This window comes from Astyanax mexicanus, chromosome 15 (genome assembly GCF_023375975.1).
Source record: "Astyanax mexicanus isolate ESR-SI-001 chromosome 15, AstMex3_surface, whole genome shotgun sequence".
In the NCBI taxonomy this organism is placed as follows: domain Eukaryota; kingdom Metazoa; phylum Chordata; class Actinopteri; order Characiformes; family Acestrorhamphidae; genus Astyanax; species Astyanax mexicanus.
Genome location: NC_064422.1, coordinates 16887274 through 16907167, shown reverse-complemented (window position 1 = coordinate 16907167; position 19894 = coordinate 16887274). Strand labels below are relative to the sequence as shown.

Genomic DNA, 19894 nt, shown 5'->3' with positions numbered 1-19894 from the left:
ACTTCTAATATATATATCATGTTTATTTATTTGATTTTTATTATTCTTCTGATTTTTTGTTATTTACAATTAAATACGTTCTTATTTTTCATATAGTTTTGGTGTGTGTTTATTTGATTTCATTTTAGTCCCACAAACATAGATGGTACCACACACTTAAATCCATTTAAATACACACTCTAATAAACAGTGCTATTGTTTAGATAATAATCTGCTCTTGTCAGTATTGTCAGTACAGATCAATAATCCTTTAGCAGGCGATCAATACAGTACTGGTATCAGTGATCGGCTCTCTGTCTCTCTTACCAAACACCTTCATTATAACACTTATAACAACGCAATAACAGTCTGTGTGTTATTACTTTTAAGTTATAAAACAGCAATAACAGCAGTACCCGTTACAATAACAGTTATCAGAACTGATCTCCATAGAATAAATATAGCATCGCAGTGTGATCAATAATTATTATTTTTTAATAAATACATTTTGTATTCATTTTTTTTTTCATATTCATACATGGATATGTGTTTATTCTTATTGATTATTTTGATTTTTATTTCAAAGAAAGCAGCATCAAAGGCATATTTTTTGTTAAATGTACGTATGAGTTTTTTTATTTAGTAATTTATATTTATTTATTCATGTATTGATTTTTGTATTTACATATTAACATAAACTTTTATTTTAATGTCGATTATGATGGATTTTTTTCCACAGTGAAATTAATATGTTTTTCATATATTTTTGAAATGTTATGTTTTTGTATATTATGTGGTGGCCTTGGTTTGTTTATTTTGTGTTTCAGATTTGTTTTCTACTAGAACCAAAATTGAAACTAAAGTCTTCAGTATTAAATATGGTGTGTTTTATTCATAAAAGTACTGAAACGCCGAGAATCTTCACTGAATTAGAGAGCTAAATTCGGTTCCACACTGAAGCATGTAAAATCAGAATAGGTTTTGTGTGTAAACACTTTCCCAATTCCGGTTTTTGGTATATCTAGATTGATTGATTTTTGATAGTCCTGAGAAACCACATTGATGCCGTTTTTTGCAAATTGGACATAGACCATTTGAAGGTGGTTTGAATTGTTGATTATAATCAGATTTGTAGATATGTGTCTCAATCTAGATGATCTTGATGCTTAAATTGGATTTCAAAGAGTATTGAACTCTTACACTTACAAAGCAACAAAGAAGGACCTCATTAAAACCAGAGTGAGAGAAGTGCAGAAGTTAACAAAGAGCTCCACAGGATACTTAATGAGGCCAACCTCCATACCACAACAACCCATGCAGGTACACTTGATCACAGTTATATTTGATCTGATCACTTGCATATATTGCAGGCAAAATATGATTTGAGAAAAAATCTGAATGTCTACATTAAACCAAGTAAACATGGCCCATTGTTTTCTTGAATCAATACTGCACTGCTTTTCTGACTGTGATCCTCACTCCACCATGTTTAACAGATCTTCAGGCTAGAGTGTGAGGCTTGTGAGAAGTGACCACTGCAGTCATGTGATGAAGGTGCATTCACACTGAGAATCTGAATGAATCGGTTTATTACAGCAGTACAATATCAAAACTCTCTCCATGTACAGCAGCACTGTTTATATTTACACCAGTGTTTGTGAATATTTACAGTGAAGGGGTTCAAAGAGCCCGACAGTCTTTAAAGTTCTGAGTATAAAAGAGTGAAACAGAGTGAGAGATTGTCCAGACTGAGCTGTAAAAACACCCGCGCGGGAGGGGCGGGGCATATGCACGCAGGCCCAGTACTCATTTACATACTCAGGGTCAATTAATTAATTAATTAATAATTAACTTTTAATAATAAAAATAATAAAAAAAACATTACCATCACCTTTTTTTAAACTTCCAGTGTTCCAGTTTGGGTTAACATAAATGCTCTGTAGTTGTTTTGTATGCATTTTTGTAAACCCAAATATTTATTAATAATAATAATAATAATAATAATAATAATAATAATAATAATAATAATAATAATAATAATAATAATCTGGGCTAAACAGGTCTGAGCAGTGGTACGCTGGGCATTATGGGATGGGGGTAATATGGAAACAGTAAGGGTTGCCCCACTCCTCCTCCCACGCCCCCTCCAGCGGCTCCCCCTCGCGCGCTCTCGGCGCTCTCTCTGTACAGCACGGGCACGCGCACGATCCTGTGCTGCTGTTGGTGATGATGATGGTGATGATGGTGCGCGTTCGCCGCCTCGAGCTCGGCAGCCAGCTGTCTCTTCCACTTGTTCCGGCGGTTCTGGAACCAGATCTTCACCTGGGTCTCGGTCAGGTGCAGGCTGGAAGCCAGGCACGCGCGCTCCGAGCTGCTCAGGTATCGCTTGGCGTCGAATGCGCTCTCCAACTGGAACACCTGATAAAAACAAATAAATAAATAAAAACAATATTTACTTTGGTTTGCTGTGGATGATTTGTTATCAAAAGGCAGAGTGTAAGACTGGTGGAGGAGAACATGCCAAGATGCATGACAACTGTGATTAAAAACCAGGGTTATTCCACCAAATATTGATTTCTAAACTCTTAACACTTGAATGAATATGAACTTGTTTTTTTTTTTTTTTTTGCATTATTTGAGGTCTGAAAGCTCTGCATATTTTTGTTATTTTAGCCATTTCTCGTTTTCTGCAAATAAGTGACAATGTTTCTATTTGGAATTTGCGAGAATGTTGTCTGTAGTTTAGAATAATACAACAATTTACTAAAACATATATACTGATTCAGAAACTAAAGTGGTCTCTTATTTTTTCCAGAGCTGGATTTTGTGTTGTATGCATATAATGGGTTGGCAATTTTTGGAAAAAACATATTTCTACACTATAAGTATTACATTTTGTAATTCTAACACTATAACACCGGTATTCGCATGGCATGACCTATTTTATGTCAGCCCTATGAGTATAAATTTCTATACTTCCACAACAACGGTATAAATTGTATTTCAAAACTCTTAGCGTGAAGGATATGAATGTGAACGGCCATAAAATACTGTACTTCAGAAAAAAGTAGTATAATTAATTAAGTTTACTTAGTTACTATATTTCAGCAGTATCAGTATGAATTACCAATGGCTGTAGGTACAGCATATGCAATATGAACTGCGGTATTCATCAGATCAGTGCAAAAGTTGCGGCAGAATTAATTATTATATGTTATTCGTGCCAGTGAGAATATTTCATTGCTGTTTCTACAGATGAAAAAGTATGAATTGTTGTATTATTTATCAGGACCACCATGAATTATTCATATCTGTATATTTACAGGTAGTATGGTAGTATGAATTATGGAATTAAGCACTGCAGAATTCAGCAGGTCAGTGCGGCAGAGAAATCAGTATGAATTACTGTATTTCAACAATATCAGTATTAATAACTGTATTTATAGGATTATGGTCAATTATTCATGGCTGTATGTACAATAGAGGCAGTATGAATTATGATCTGATAATACGTAAACACACAGCAGGTCGGCAGTAGGAGCTGTATGAATGATCGAATTAAAATCTACAGAATTTAGCAGGTCGGTTCCGCAGTGGAAGCAGTATGAATTACTGTATTTCAACAAGATCAGTATTAACGACTGTGTTCAAGTAATTACCTGTCTGTATGTACAACAAAAGCAGTATGAATTATGATCGGATTATACGTGAGCACGACAGTAGGTCTGTGCGGCAATAGCAGCAGTATGAATTATCGAATTAAAGTCTACAGAATTCAGCAGCTCGGTTCGGCAGTGGAAGCAGTATGGATTACTGTATTTTAACAATATCATGACTGTATTTATAAGAGTATAAGTAATTATTAATGGCTGTATGTTCAATAGAGGCAGTATGAATTATGAACGGATTATAGGTAAGCACGCAGCAGGTCTGTGCGGCAGTATAGGCGCAGTATGAATTACCTGGCTGCGGGAGAACACTGTGCGGGTTTTCTTTTTGCGGCTCGGCCTCTTTTCCTCCTCCTGCACATCCTCCTGCACTGCCTCCTCCTCTTCCTCCTCTTCTTCCTCCTCCTCTTCTTCTTTGGCGCGGGGCTCCGGGGAGCTCCGATCGGTGGGGGAGGGGGAGGGCGGTCTGACTGGCCGCTCTGAGACTGGAGGGGAGGAGAAGAGGGGGGTAAATATTAGGCTATAGTTACAATACTATAATTATAATACTGCAGAACCCAGGTAGGGTTATTATTGTGTTATAATTGCTTTATTACAGGTGTATTATTGTACACGCGTATATTACAGGTCTATTATGTTTATGACAGGTGTACTGGTGTGCAGGTGTAATGTTGTAAATGTGTATTAGGTATGGTATCGTACAGTAGTTTTATCGTATAGGTGTATCAAGGTTATAAAAAGAGTTATTTAAAACTAGAAATTATGAATAACAGGATCTTAATATTAAACCCCTATTACATTTCCGTAACGCGTCAACATATTTTTCCTACGTCAGTAGTGTTGAAATATGTTTATAAATATTAATTTACACCTTTACAGTGTTTAAATGAACTCACAATGAATACTGAGTACTGAATTAATACAAATAAAACATTAATCATGTAGTGTTGAATTAACACATACATCAGTAAAATTAAATCACTTAGTGTATTTACTCCAATAATACTGAATTAACTTTGGTAGGGTTTAATTAATGCTTAATTTTCTGAGTACTGAATTAAAACCACCTACAGCAGTGAATTAAGTTTGTGAATATAGATTTATTAAATTTAGATTAAAACAGTGTTCATAAATCAAGTTTACCGTATTGATGTGGAGCCTAATTTATTTTTAGATTTGCTGGCATACATACCCCACCTGTTTACTTTGTTGTATATGGTTTTCAAATGATGTTATTTAAAAATATGCTCATAAATGTATTTTTACCTTTACGATCTACATTATATAAGTATTAAGTTCACAAACGCGAGATAAGTAAGATTAATCAACTCCACCAGTGTTGACTAAAGATTGCAATTGAGGGTCAACATTGGAGGTTCGGTGTGAAGTGTTGAATTCAGGCTTTAAATGTATGCTTTAAATGGGTATTGATTAAGCAGTGTAATTAAACACTACACAATCACTTAATTTAAAACACGTGTTTAACACATTAAAACGTTTATTTTGTTTGACAACACCTGTCCACCATATTGAAATGATATGTATTAGTTAAGTGATTAATTGAATAATAAAATAAACGAATTAGGAATAATGTAAGCATTTATTTTACGCAGCAATAAACACAACTTCCTTACATGATGTCATTTTAGAAGAACCAATTTAGCTTCCATAAAGAAAGATGCTTGTATTACAGATGGGAGATGCATAAAAAACCTTTGCATTAGGACAGAATCGTTACATCAAGGAAAAGTTCTCTAAAACCATCAACCTACAGCTTCTTTATATCTCTATTATAAGCATAGTTTTATTTGTGAAAATAAAAAGACGTATATAACCATTTGTAGCACAATTATTCTGCAACAGCTTTGCTATAGAAAAAGTATTATTCATTATTGATACAAAAATAAAAATATTTTTTAAGTAATCTAACCAAAACACATAAGAAATGTGGTCTTTGAATCAATCATAACTTTGCACCCCTCAACGAGATTTTATGCTCAATTTAACAATGATCATAGATCAATACATTTATTCATTTTAGAAACGTGAATAATATTTGAAACAAATTTTGTTAAAAAAAATAATTAACGTTTGGACCAATATTTATTTTAATGGTTTAAAATTACGCGGAAGCAACGATCAAAGATTGTGTACGCGGTTTTAACGTCTATAATTAGATTAGATCATTATTAGGCTACTGGGTTGAAAAATAACTCATTGTTTAAACTGAAATTGAATTTTCTAAATAAACAATAGTTGATCATCATAAGACTAAACTCTAACGTTAAAATAACTCCTTTAAAACATTGAATTATGACTACTCAGCAAACACGTGGTCGCTGAAATAACATTTAAAGTAACACTCTGGTAGAATATTTTATTTAACTTACATTAAAGGACGTTTTCTGGTTAGACTAAGACTAAAATTAAATACCACCGTCGTTTGGTCTGTAAGATTAATTGTATCTGTGTTCTGTACCACTAAAAACCGAGGAACCTACTCAAAGGTACACTTTTCATAATTTGTTACAGATTTGTTTCATTAAATTAGCCAATTCGGTATATTCTGAAACACTGTACTAATAAACAATGTATATTTTACTACACATTTATTTTAGTCAAAGGCCAGACCATTTTGGATAATCAAGTTCTTGAAACATAGTCAGTTGATGATAAAGTATAAAATCTTTACTGGTACAAAAAAAAGAATATTTCACTGAAAGGTACTTTGTTGGACCTCAATATTTTTACAACATTTTTTAGTTTGTAAAAACTAGCAGCGTACGTGCACACTAAAGAAAAATAAGTACAAATTTGTACTAAAAAGAGTACAGAGCGTGTCGCTGGAGCTGTACCTCATATTGAAGTACAATAGAGTACCTTTCAGTATTTTTGTATCAGTAAAGATTATAAAGATTGTAAACATTATCATCAACTGAATATGTGTCAAGAACCCGATAATCCAAAATTGTCTGGCTTGCAAATTAAAATTGTATGATTAAAATATATATTGTTTATTAGTACAGTGATGCAAAATACCGAATGTAGCCTACCTTTTGGCTGGTTAAATGGTACAAATCTGTACTACTTGCTGTTAGGAAATACTCTGTAAAGACCAATATTACACCATTTAGGTATAATACAATAATGAAAAGTGTACCTTTGAGTATCGTACCTCTGTTTTTTTTGTGATGAAATCAGAATCAATTTTGATTCTCGTGCTGCTCACCTGCCGCTGCGTGTAGGTGTCCTGGTGAGTTGATCGTGTACGGGTAGCACCACCACCACGCCGGGCTGCGCTCCAAACACTGCGCCGCTAATCCAAAGCGCTCCAGGCGGGGCAGGGTAAAGTCCCCGAGCCGGGAGATGGACAGTGCGGTGTCTAGGCCCGCTTTGGCCGGGTTCGTCGGGGGCTTGGCCGGGGCTTTACTGTCGCAGGTCAGGAGGTTCCTAATGGAGAACGGAGAGTCCTTGGCTGAGGGGCGAGTCTCCTCGGCCATCGCAGCCCTTCTGGACCCGAACCCTCCGGAGATATAGGTAGATAGATAGATGGATGGATGGGTGGATGGATGGATGGTAGAAGTTCAGCGGGTCCGGTAGAAGTTCAGCGGGTCCAGAAGAAGGTGCGGGTCGGGCTTTGAGGTGAAGAACTGGACAGGTTCTTACGGACGGTGACGCTGTTTAAAAGTCCTGAGAAGAAGATGAAGAAGATCCAGTAGAAGATCCTGCATGGAGGGGTGATGGAAGAATGATGAAGATAAAGATGAAGAAGACCCGATCGTCCCTGTCTCCTGCTCGAGTCCAAGTGATGAAATCAAAATGTCATCCGAGTTAAACGACGAGCTCGAGCAGTTCTGCGAGCGCGAGCACACACACACTTTCATACACTTACACGCGCACACACACATACATATACAATGGCATAGGGGATTTAAAGAGGTGGTCGAGAGAGAGAGAGAGAGAGGTGGATCCTCCCTCTTTTTGTGACAAACCAGCACGATAACCTTTCCCTATATATAACATAAATGTACAACATTAGAATATTAAACCCAATAAACAACATAAAATTAGTGATTAGTGTCTACCTGTGATTAACTCTATTTCACATTTTTTAAACTAAACTCAAAAAAAAAAACACAAAGTCAGTGTTCAGTGAGAGTATCTACCTGTAATTAACTCTATATAACACTAGAAAATTAAACCCAAATAAACATAAAGTCAGTGGTCGTACATGTAATTAACTCTATATAACATTAGAATAATAAACCCAAATAAACATAAAGTCAGTGGTCGTACATGTAATTAACTCTATATAACATTAGAATACTAAACCCAAATAAACATAAAGTCAGAGATCAGTCAGTGAGGAAGATTTTAAAACTAAACTCAAATAAACAACATAAAGTCAGTGATCAGTGAGAGTGTCTACAAATAAATAATTCTATATAACATTAAAATACTAAACCCAAATAAACATAAAAAGTCAGTGATCAGTAAGAGGGTCTACCTTTAATTAACTATATATAACATTTTTTAAAACTAAACCCAAATAAACAACATAAAGTCCGTGTTCCGTAAGAATGTCTACCTGCAATCAACTCCATATAACATTAGAATACTAAACTCAAATAAACATAAAGTCAGTGTTCAGTCAGTGAGAGTGTCTACCTGTAATTAACTCTATATAACATTAGAATACTAAACCCAAATAAACAAAGTCAGTGTTCAGTGAGAGCATACGTACGTACGAAAAAATGTTTTTAATCATAGACAACAATAAAAAAAAAACTTATTTAATATTTTCTTGGCTGACTTCAAGCACAAATCTTGAACACAGTGTATTTGTTAAATTATAATTTTAACATATACAGCTGATTTATATTAATAATATCCTAAATTAATCAAAGTTAAAAAAAATAATAAAGTAGTCAACTGAATAGATATGGTGACATTTTTTATATTACTAATATTACTAATAACTCGTTGAGACTTTATTAAGCTTTATTTAATATTAACCGCACACTGCAGGACTGCAGGATTGCATTTTATAGACTACGACGTTTAAGTTAATCTCCCAACAGGGCACATTAGCGCCATCTGGTGGTCGATATCTTCAATTGACTGAAATTATTGTATAGTGAAGAGAGGTGTGACGTTGTTCCAGAGTATACTAATCTCTTTAATCACTGTGCTGGTCCCTGCGTTTTATTTTCTGGAATCACTTGATAACCTATAGGTACATTTATACTTTTGGGAATAAACATATAACAGTAAAACACCTGTATCTATTTTTCTGACCGGACATCCACCTCCTTTTACAACAATACGCCTACCTCCAAATATTAGAGATTTAATAACAAAACAGAATAGATTCTAATGTTATCCGATTATTATTTCATAATTAATACTGAAAATGTAATGACGTCTTTAGATGTCAGATTCACATTATGGAGAAAAGTAAAAAATAGAGATATATATGATGCTATGAATTGATAGCTGTAGCACGACAGTGAGGTGTTCAACTCTGCCGGTGGATTTAATGAATGCTGGAATGCTGGTCCTAATGCAGTCTCATTTCACGGGCCATTTGGAACGTGGCCCTCCCTTGGTAGCTCCTGTCTGGGTTTAGTAGAGCATCTGGGTTGTGAATCTTTTAAAGGTCGGTTCTGTATTGATGTTTAAACAGCTTATTCTAAAACGGTAATACTCAGGGGCCAAGCAGCCAAGTCCTGCCCTTACTATACACTGACCATCAACATCCATCAGCAAGGAGCTAAGGTGATGTTGGAACCCTTGGTCTGGGTTTACGGGACCTGATCTGAGTTTCTAGAGATCTGGTACACTTTAAAGGGTGACAGTTACTCAGATATTTAGTTTTTAAACCACTACAGTAAACAGACCTGAGGAGGTTCAGCCTAAAGTAATAATATCAGCCTCTTTAAGCAAAGGTCAAAATGGTTAAAATGCATTCTCCTCTATAGATTTACACTGATGCTACTAAAAGACTAAAATATAGCTAATGAGTCCTGTTGTGCTCCATCAGGTAGTTTCTGACCTAAATCCTCACACACTTGCCTCACTCAGTGATCTCAAATAGGTATCACTCTCCAATAAACATCATCATTCACAAATACATCATACTCCCAAACACCACAATGCACAATTTCACCAAGCATCATTCATAGCTATTCACTTATTCCACCATTCCCCACCACACTATCACTCCCACCTGATACTCTTCCTCTACAACAAACACAACACCATCATTCTCAACCTGAACACTATTATTTTTCACCATCCATTAGAATTTTCCTATAAACACCAATCCTCTCCAGCTAACAACATCATTGTCCAAGAAAACACTCTCTTTTACACCAAACACAAACAAAACCATACTTTACAAAATACTATTTCTTCCTAAAAAAAACACAATTCTTACTATTCTCCACCACCTCATCACCCCACCTAACCTACAGTACATACTCTTTAATAAACACCATCATTTTCCCCAAACACCATCGCTCCTCAATAAAGGAAGCTTTTTCTTATAAAGCCTCCCAACTCTGGAATCAAATGTTTCCTTCCAGAAGATGTTTGGGACACAGTCTCAATCTTTAAGTGTAGACTACAAACCTACTTTAGCTTTTGGTAAATAATGTTTTCCCCTTAAAAGGCTGCAGATCCAGGGGTTCATGGACATGCACATCAGCATCAGTGTCTACATTACCTTCTGGTTATCTCCCTTTAGTTATGCTGTTCTATTCAGATCTGCTGGAGTCATTAGCCACACTCTGTTCCCTGTAAGTCCATAAAACTAATTCCTTCTTTCTTTGGTCACCTGAATTATTGACTTTTCAGTTATCTGGCCTGACGCTGATGAATATTCGACCCTCAGTTTCTCTATCCATTTCACCTGTTCGACCAGACTGATGGAAGTCTCTGGAAGTTTATATGAACTCTAAGTAGGAATGTTCTGCCTCCACTGCTGGTGTGGGTATTCACCTAAATATATTAGACCAGGGGTGTCCAACTTTTTTTCTTGGGGGCCAGAAGGAGAAATATATTAGAGGTCACGGGCCACACTCTGTAATAAAACAAATAATGATATATACCACTTTAAATAATACCTTTTTTCCTGATTGTAAATGAAATCATTTACACACAATTTTACTTGACTAACTATCTTTATCTTTGACAGTGTTGTGTAAACTAAGATTTTTCAAATTGATGTTTAATTTCATGATGTCTCTTAATATAAAACTCCTTAATTACGGCAATTTTTAGACTCTTTGGTCCGTTTTTCTGCGCTAAAAATGTGCACCCTCTCCGCTTTTAGACTCTTCTTTGGTCCGTTTTTCTGCGCTAGAAATGCACACCCTCTCCGCCTTTAGACTCTTTGGCCCGTTTTTCTGCGCTAGAAATGCGCACTCTCTCCGCTTTTAGACTCTTTGGTCCGTTTTTCTGCGCTAGAAATGCGCACCCTCTCCGACTCTTTGGCCTGTTTCTGACACCTAGTGTTCAAACTTTGAATCTCACATTATAAAAACCTGCTTAACAGCGGGCCAACTTTCATTCTATTTCTAAAATACCTCGCGGGCCACTCCAAAAAAGGAAACAGCCTGCAAATGGCCCCCGGGCCGTAGTTTGGACACCCCTGTATTAGACCTATGTGGATGTATATGACTTTTCAAATACATTTACTTGTCTTGCCAGAGGAGGATGGGTCCCCCCTTATATCTTAGCTTTGATAGTATGTGTGATAGTATAACATGTATGTAAGCCTTGGTTCCTCCCAAATTCTGTAAAGCTGCTTTGTGACATCAGTTGTAAAAAGCACTATATGAATAAATTTTATTTGTTTTCTTTTATCATTCATTCTACAAAAAACATCATTTAAAATACACAAAATAACACTATTCCATAACAAATACTATTTCTACTGTTTTCAACACAATTCTTGACCACCTCAATTCATTTTTCACCTACAGTATTACACGAAGACACACACACATAAGTGTCTGAGTTCAGGTGAATCAGACAGTGCTATAGTGAAGAGGAGAACTGTGTGTAGCTCTGAGTTTATGAGTTTATTGAACAGTGGTAGTGATTAGCTCGCTCACCCTCTCTCTCTCTCTCTCTCTTGGCTGAAGAGTGTTATTGAATCTGGTCATTATCCCGCATGCTCTTCCTGCTCATCTCCCAGCATGCTTCTCGACTGGAGCTAAACACATCCAGTACATCTGCCAGGATGCCCCTAATGAGGGCAATCTGACACACACACACACACACACTTAAGATCACTTACACACACTCTGATAACTGTGCGTTTATGTAACAGCCCCTGACTCACTGGCCGTTAGACAACAGCAGCCAGAACGAGAGGCTCGAGCCCCTGCTTCTAGAACTGGGAGGTTGGAAGTCGTGACTGGTTTCCTGCTGTCTGTTTACCCGTCCCACTCGGCCGTCCCCACAAGAGCCCTCCAGAGTTTATAAACGGGACGGCAGGAGGACCTCGGGCCAGCGTCCTCCACGCAATTGCAGCAAATTGCGACTGTTCTCAAACAGCGCTTCAATCTGACCGATAAACCGGAACAGGCTAAACAGCTGGTCACCCTCAATACTTTGATAAACCCACGGCTGATAAGGCATGTGTGATGCTGATGTTATGGAAACGTATTTGAAATGCAAATCAACATCAGATAAATGTAGAAGGCCTTGTTAACAAACCCACACGATCAGATAAGAGAACACTGAGAACACTGCAACCATAATTTCATTAAAAATGTCTTAAAAACAGCCTTGAATTGAACTAAAAGTGCATAAATGATGCTTTCCCAAACATATTCAGGTCTGTATCATAAAGAAACAAATCAATACATTTGACTGCTCTGTGGAAAAGTGTTGTTCACTGGAAGCCAGATAAGATTTGGCTGAATCCACATTGATACGTGTATAAAGGTTACCTTCTTCACCAACAACAAAGAACGTCATATTTGAGAGATGACTCGTAGTTTTATGAAGGTAAAATAAATGTGTTAGCACCTCATATGTGGAGCATCGTTTGCTCGAGTGGAGAGCAAACTGCTGGTCCGAAGTACATGCTCAGGTCAAAGAGGTGAAAAAAGGCCAGGCGGCTTGCTTTTGCTGTTTTTGCAGGTATACAGAGGTGTGGGTATGAGAGAGAAGCACGTAGCGCATGCGCAAAAGCAAAAACACGCATAAATTTCGATTTGACCTTTCACATTCATGCCGCTTGTCCATGGATCGGATACATATCCAATTTAGGAGCCCAATGAAACTGACTTAAATCTGAATTGAAAAAATCTGATTTAGCTTGTTCACACAGCCATGAAAAAATCTGATCTGAATTAATCCAATGTGAGGTCATTTAAAAATCTGACACCAATAATGTAATTGATAAAGTACTAAATTAAACTCATAAATCTTGTGGATAAAGGATAGTCCTAGTACATGTTCACACCTGAAAGTCCAGACTTGAGTCTGCACCAAGGTTCGGATCCGTCTAGTTTTGGTTTCACACTGCAGTTTAGTGAGTGAAGTAAAGTACCTTACTGCATCCTGTCGTAATAAGATACGTGGGCGTAGTCTCTCTGTACTTCATATTAATTGGATTGTAGAATGTTAGTTATAAGTTTGGCTTTGAGTTGCTCTATCAGAATCTGACTGCAACCCTTGGCGAGAATGTGCACACCCAGAATTAATGTAAAAGATTCTCCTCAGATTCACTATATTTCTGTATAAACAAGACTATTATAACTCTTATAAATAAGAATTAATTATTAGTTACTGTAAACAAATGATTTTTCAGTCGTTTTTTCATTTTTAAGCATTTTGTCCGTATCGAGGCGTGACACGCCTTCATGCTAGAGGAGTCGGATTTTGGCACAGCACCAATTATTTTTCCTCTGGTTTGTTTAAAGACTGACTCAGCATTCTGTAATTTGTCTAAAAAATTCAAACCATCTAGAAAAGTGCTTTCACACTGCAAAAGAACTGGACCATAGTTCAGTAGATCCAGACTGAGACCACCTCTTTTGGTTGGACCTTTGGTTTGGTCCTTTGGTTTGGACTGTGGTTTGCACTCCAAACCATCACTGATCATCAGTAAATTTCGCATTTCATTTGAAAATCAAGAGAGCAGAGTCTGGAGGAAGAGTGGAGAGACACACAGTTCAAGCTGCTTGAGGTCTAGTGTGAAGTTTCCACAATCAGTGATGGTTTGGTTTGGAGAGACATGTCATCTGCTGGTGTTGGTCCACTGTGTTATAACAAATCTAAAGTCAGTGCAGTGTTTTCCCACAAACTCTTACAGCACTTCATGCTTCCCTTTACTGACAACTTTTAAGGAGATGCAGATTTCATTTTCTAGCAGGACTTGGCACACTGGCCACACTGCCAAAAGTACCAATTGGTCTTGTATAATATTAAAAATTTCTGAGACACCGATTTTTGGGTTTTCATTGGCTGCAAGACATAATCATCAACAATACAATAAATAAACACTTAATACATCAATATAACATACAAGGTTCACATTTGGAACTTAATTACTTAAATAAAATAACCTCAAATTTGTGATTCGATTCTGACTCAAGTTTAAGCCTGCTTCACTGGAAGGAAATGCTGAATGAAAATAACGAAATCATGCTGTGTGGTTGTAATTGTACTGTGGTATGTTGGAGAATAATACTGTGCGATGGTGGTGGTGGTTGGAAAAAGATGGTTTCGCGGCCATACTTCTCCACCTAACACCATCAATCCCAAGAAAACATCAGCACACTCAAACTAAAATCGCAAAATCTACCAAAACACCTTATTCTATGACAAGTAGTAGCATCATTTCGCCCCACACTCCATCTGTATTTTTTAGTGTAACACAATTACTGTAGGTGTAGCGCTTCTGTAATCAATAGTGTATGGATACAGACTGTAGACACAATGTGTACACACTGAGCCATGGAGACCGGATCAATTCTGAGTCGAAGGTCAGGATACAGCAGATATAAATCACTGCAGTAATGTGTGGAGTGGTAGGGTGAGCCGGGTCAGTGTTCAGGGTTTAACGGCCTGTTTAATTACATCGTAAGTGCTGCTGTACTGAACAGCGTCTTATAGAACACACTGAGAGCGTTCACACTGATCCATCTACACACTGTATCACATACTGGATCTGCTGACTCACTGCAGTATGATGTGTACAGAAGCTCCAGATGTATTTCAGATGTAAACAGGGCTGGGCTGTATGAAAGCGGTCTGAGACACTTGGTCTGGAAGAAGAGGACTGGTCTACAAAATTACTAGGAGGGTCATGGTTCCATATATCACAGCAAGTCTTCCAGGTCCTGAAGCAGCAAAACAGCCCCAGACCATCACACTACCACCACCATGTTTTACTATAGGTATGGTGTTTTTTTTCTGGAATTCGGTGTTATTTTACATCAGAAGTAATTGGACATACACCTTCCAAAAAGTTCAACTTTTGCCTCATCAGTCCACAGAGTATTTTCCCAAAAGTCTTGAGGATCATCAAGATGATTTCTAGCCAAATTGAGCCAAGACATAATGTTCTTTTTGCTCAGCAGGGTTTTTCATTTTGGTTTTCATCTCTGCCAGTTTTTTTTTGGATGTTGTTGTGGGGTCGTTTGTGACCTCTTGGATGAGTTGTCGCTGCTCTTTTGGGGTAATTTTGGTCAGTCGGCCACTCCTGGAAAGGTTCACCGCTGTTCCAAGTTTTTGCCATTTGTGGCTAATGGCTCTCACTGTGGTTTTTTGGTGCACTTCACTTTATCAGACAGGTCCTATTTATTTATAAGTGATTTCTTGATTGAGAACAGGTGTGGCAATAAATAGGGCTGGGTATGGCTAGAGAAATTGAACTCAGTTGTGATTAAACCACAGTTATGTTTTAACTTGGGCCATGTAGGTTTGGGTTTAAGAGTGACAAACAAGAAATCATCAAGGGGCAATCACTATTTTACAATACTGTACAGTCAATGATTTACAGTCAATGACTGACGAGTATTAGATTTCAATACCACATATAAAAATTTAATAGAAATGAAATGAGAGATTCATTGTTTTTGTGCTGGTCACATTTATGTCACATTTGACCAGAATGTGGGTACTTTTACCTTCTGTGTAAATTAAGCAAAGTGGACGATTTTTAGTTGATTTGATTAAAAGTGGTTCCAACAAACATTTGGACATCTATGATGGGTTTCCTGGACAGGGATTAAGCCTATATTTACCTTTCAACTGGGGATATTTTTAATGCAGAATACTGTACTTAATCTCAGTCTGGGAAACCAACCTTCAGTATTTGAAGACCAGTGGTCTCCCAATTATTTTATTTTATTTAATTTTTTTATTTTTTACCTTGTGCTGAGCCACATCACCCTTCGGAGTGATGTTGCGAGAAAGCACCATCTACACACCCAGAGAGAGCAAGGTCAATTTTGGTCCCTCAGGGCTCCGGTTGCCAAAGGCAAGTTGCATGGCCGGGATTCAAACCAGCGATCTCACGATCATAGTGGCAGCGCTTAGCCCGCTGGACCACTTGAAGCCAGTCCCACTGATCACAGGGTCCACAGCTGTACTGGGAGAGGGAGGCGGGGTTTGTGAAACAGGGTTGGAGGGGGGAAGGTGTGTTTGTCTGCTTAAAGTGTGATCTGGATAATAACCTTTTCATCAAAGGCAGCAATTACACTCATTAAGCCTGGCTGCAGCATGTGTTAGCTTAGCGGGTGGAGTGGCAGGGGCCCCAGAGAGCCCCTAATCCAGCCTGTCCTTTATCCTCTCTCACCCACTCTCACTCTCTCTCTCATTTTCTTTCTTTCTACCACTCTCTCTCTCCCACTCTTGCCCTCGGTGGCTCGTGTAGGGGGCGGAGTCCAGGCCTCAGGATTAATGAAGTCATACCGCAGTGTTACTATAGCTACACTTTCTAAAAGGTGGTATCCTTTCTCGGGCCGGGTCAATGCCTCCCCTCCCCATGCTGTGTGAACAGAGGGCACTCCACACACACGCACGCACAGGGCACACACTGCGGTGGGCTTCAGCAGGCGGTGAATGAACTGCTCGTTGCTGTTCAGATGCTAATGGTTTGTTTTGTGTGAGGAAGAAGATAAACAGACCCTGAATGGGCGGTTTAGTGTGAACTCACTCTCAGACCCGCCTCCTTAAAACCAGAATCAGATGAAGTGAATGAGCTCAGTGGCTCCTGCAGCAACAGGTGCATTATCAGAACAAAGAGAAACAGATTACTAAAAGGAAATAGCTGGTTAGCTTTAAACACACACATCTTTACCATATTACTTAATATACCTAATGTTTTGCACACTAATTCTGGAAATGTAGCTTAATAAATGTGGCATCCAACCAAGTTACTAGGTTTAGTTTTTTTTTTTTCCTTAATAAATGAAATTATCATTTAAAAAACGCTTGCTCAACTCTGCCCTTTATCAACCAAAGTGCCCTTTTAAAACATCGTTTTAAAAAAAAAATATTATTATTAAGATTTTACTGAGGCCGGTTTGAAATGATCTTTTGAAAACCTGAGCGATTAAAAAAAGAGTGAAAACAAAGCACACTAGATGCGCTGCAGCAGCAGTTCAGTTCAGCGAGTTTTCAGCATAGCACGCACAGCAACAGATCGTACCGTTTGCCCTCTAAGCCCAACGTGAAATCATTTTGTTGTGCAGTAAAATGTCTCATACAGCACCAAACTACTAAGCATATTTAGCCGACTGCTCACCAGATAAACTAGCCGCTCTAGCCCAAATCAATGATGGATAACGTAAGGACGACCACATACAGCCCCGGTTCTGGACTAATTTGCTTGGGGGGGCAGTAAAATTAAGTAGGCATGTTGATATTCATGTTGCACCAAGGAGGATGCTGCTTTAAAGACAGTGGAAGGTAAACAGAAGTTAACTGAAGGACGTAACAATGACTGTATATAGTTAATATTGTATATGTTTTTTATCAGTTGGTTGGGTGTCATTTTTCCATTGAAAACGTGTAATTTTTTTTATAATGAAGTGTTCCACGTGCGCTAAAAAGTGCCCTTTTTCCCCCCTGAGCACTTGCCCCCCAAAATGTCTGTGCACGCCACTGCAGCAAATATACAATACATTTAATTAATACAATTAATTTAAGACCTTAATTATCAAGACTTTTAATCTAAGACATTTTAAGACTTTTTAAGGACCTGTGGGAACCCTGTTTATCTATGTACTCAGATTATCCTGGTCTGATATTAAAGTTTGTTTGTTTATCTGAAAAATGTAAGTATGATTTAAAAAAAAAAAAAAAGCAAAACAAAGGAGGGGCAAATACTTTTTCACTACACTGTAGATGTATACACTACCATCTCTGCTACATAAAATAAACTCCTGTTCCATCTGTGTTCCATCTAATTCGGTCTCTTGATATATTGTAAAAGGTAGTGTGTGAAAATTCAACCAAATTGGATGGATTTATATTTTATATTATAAAACAAAATATAAGACAATTTTAAGACAAATTAATATATTTATTTAAGATTACATCCACTCTGTGTGTGAACAGCTCCGTCTCAAGAGAGTGTTTAACAGAACTCAGAGTGGATGGAATTCACATTAATCTCTAAACACTTTCTAATCGACCTACTGGCCTCAGTGGGAGTGAATCAATTAAACCTGAGTGCAGTTAAACTGCAGTAAAGCAGCATTAACACTGACAGCCCATTACCACCACTGTAATAAACTGCTCCTTCTGTAGCACTGCTCAAATCAGCCAAACAGAGTATAATACTGCCACCTAGCAGCCAGAGCCTGCTAATACATGTTTTTCTTATTTAAAATTAAATAAAATAAAATAGAAAGTAATTGTATAATTGAATAATTGTATTTAATTGTGTCCCACACAGAATGAGAGAACCCTTAGAGACAATACGACAACTCAGAGATATTATTCACATATGACTGCTCACTTCTCCATCCAGGCTGTCATATTGTGAAGTTTGCGGACGACACGGCAGTGGTTGGATGCATCACGAACAGAGATGAGTCCAGCTACAGGCAGGAGGTGGAACACCTGGAGGATTGGTGCAGAGAAAACAACCTCTGCATCAATGTAAAAAAGACAAAGGAGATGATTGTGGACTTCAGAAGGGGCAAGCATACCCACCTCCCCCTGCACATTGGAGGATCTGTGGTGGAAGTGGTTGACAGCTACAGGTACTTGGGTGTGCAAAACAACAAGACTCAGAAACAGCTTCATTCCGGAAGCTGTAAGACTCTTAAACTCCACTTAACAACACACTGCACTGACACCAAGGACAAATTACTGTTTACTGTTTACCAACATGGTCACTTTACTTGCACCGAGACACTTTATCTCCACTGCTCTAATTCACATTATCATGCTGCTATAGCACACTTGCACTCTGGACTTCATGTTGCTGAACCTTTCTACTCTCTATTTATTTTTTTTATTCTTTGGGATATTTATCGATCTATTTTGTATATTCTATTTCTTTTATTGTATTCTTTTTTTTATCTATATATCTATTAATAACAGCTCTTTGGGTGTAAAACTGGATCGTGAGATCACAATTTCGTTCCACCTCATGTACCACATGTGATGCGAATGACAATAAAATCTCCTTGAATCCTTGAATTCACAGATCTGACTGATTATATGAGAATTGCGTTCTGATTTTGATTCAATCAGATATGTACTATAACAGCAAATCTAAAAACATCCTATTAAAAGGCACCAACTTCAGTTTTTTATTTTTCTGTAAAATCACTCTCAATCTACTCCTTATTCATTTGTTCTGATTTTTTAATGAGATTTTTTTCCTGTATTAATACTGTAACAAACAAAAACTGCAAAAGTCATGGGACAGCAGTATTTAAATCGATCAAAATGTGGATGGGACCTTCCATTTCCTGATCCACAGTGTCACGTGTGCAGTGGGAATATGACATAGAAGGCATTACCACTCACGGTGGACAGCAAGCACACTGCAGTGGGTGGCAATAACGGGGACCGGCAGTGTCTGCCTAGAACTGTCCTACATTAAGTGTAGGAGACACCACCCCCCATAAACACATAATCTCCCACAGATCAGTGCAACAACGTTTTTTTTTTTTTTTTTAGCTTTTATGGAACATGTACATGGACACGATACTGGTTCCTGTCCCATGACTTTTGGCATGTCAGTGTAAATTTACTCTCAG

At 37.6% G+C, this 19894-nt stretch overlaps 1 protein-coding gene across 1 annotated transcript; it reads right to left on the bottom strand.

Annotated features, from left to right (window-relative positions):
* Nucleotides 1-1551: 1551 nt before the first annotated feature.
* Nucleotides 1552-7862, bottom strand: LOC103042348 (homeobox protein HMX3-A-like). Its single transcript, XM_022666081.2, has 3 exons — nucleotides 6877-7862; nucleotides 3942-4132; nucleotides 1552-2397 (listed from the first exon to the last, which is right to left on the bottom strand). The coding sequence occupies exons 1-3, from the start codon at nucleotides 7145-7147 to the stop codon at nucleotides 2032-2034; spliced, it is 828 nt and encodes a 275-aa protein (XP_022521802.1). The 5' UTR covers nucleotides 7148-7862; the 3' UTR covers nucleotides 1552-2031.
* Between the last annotated feature and the right edge of the window lie 12032 nt (nucleotides 7863-19894).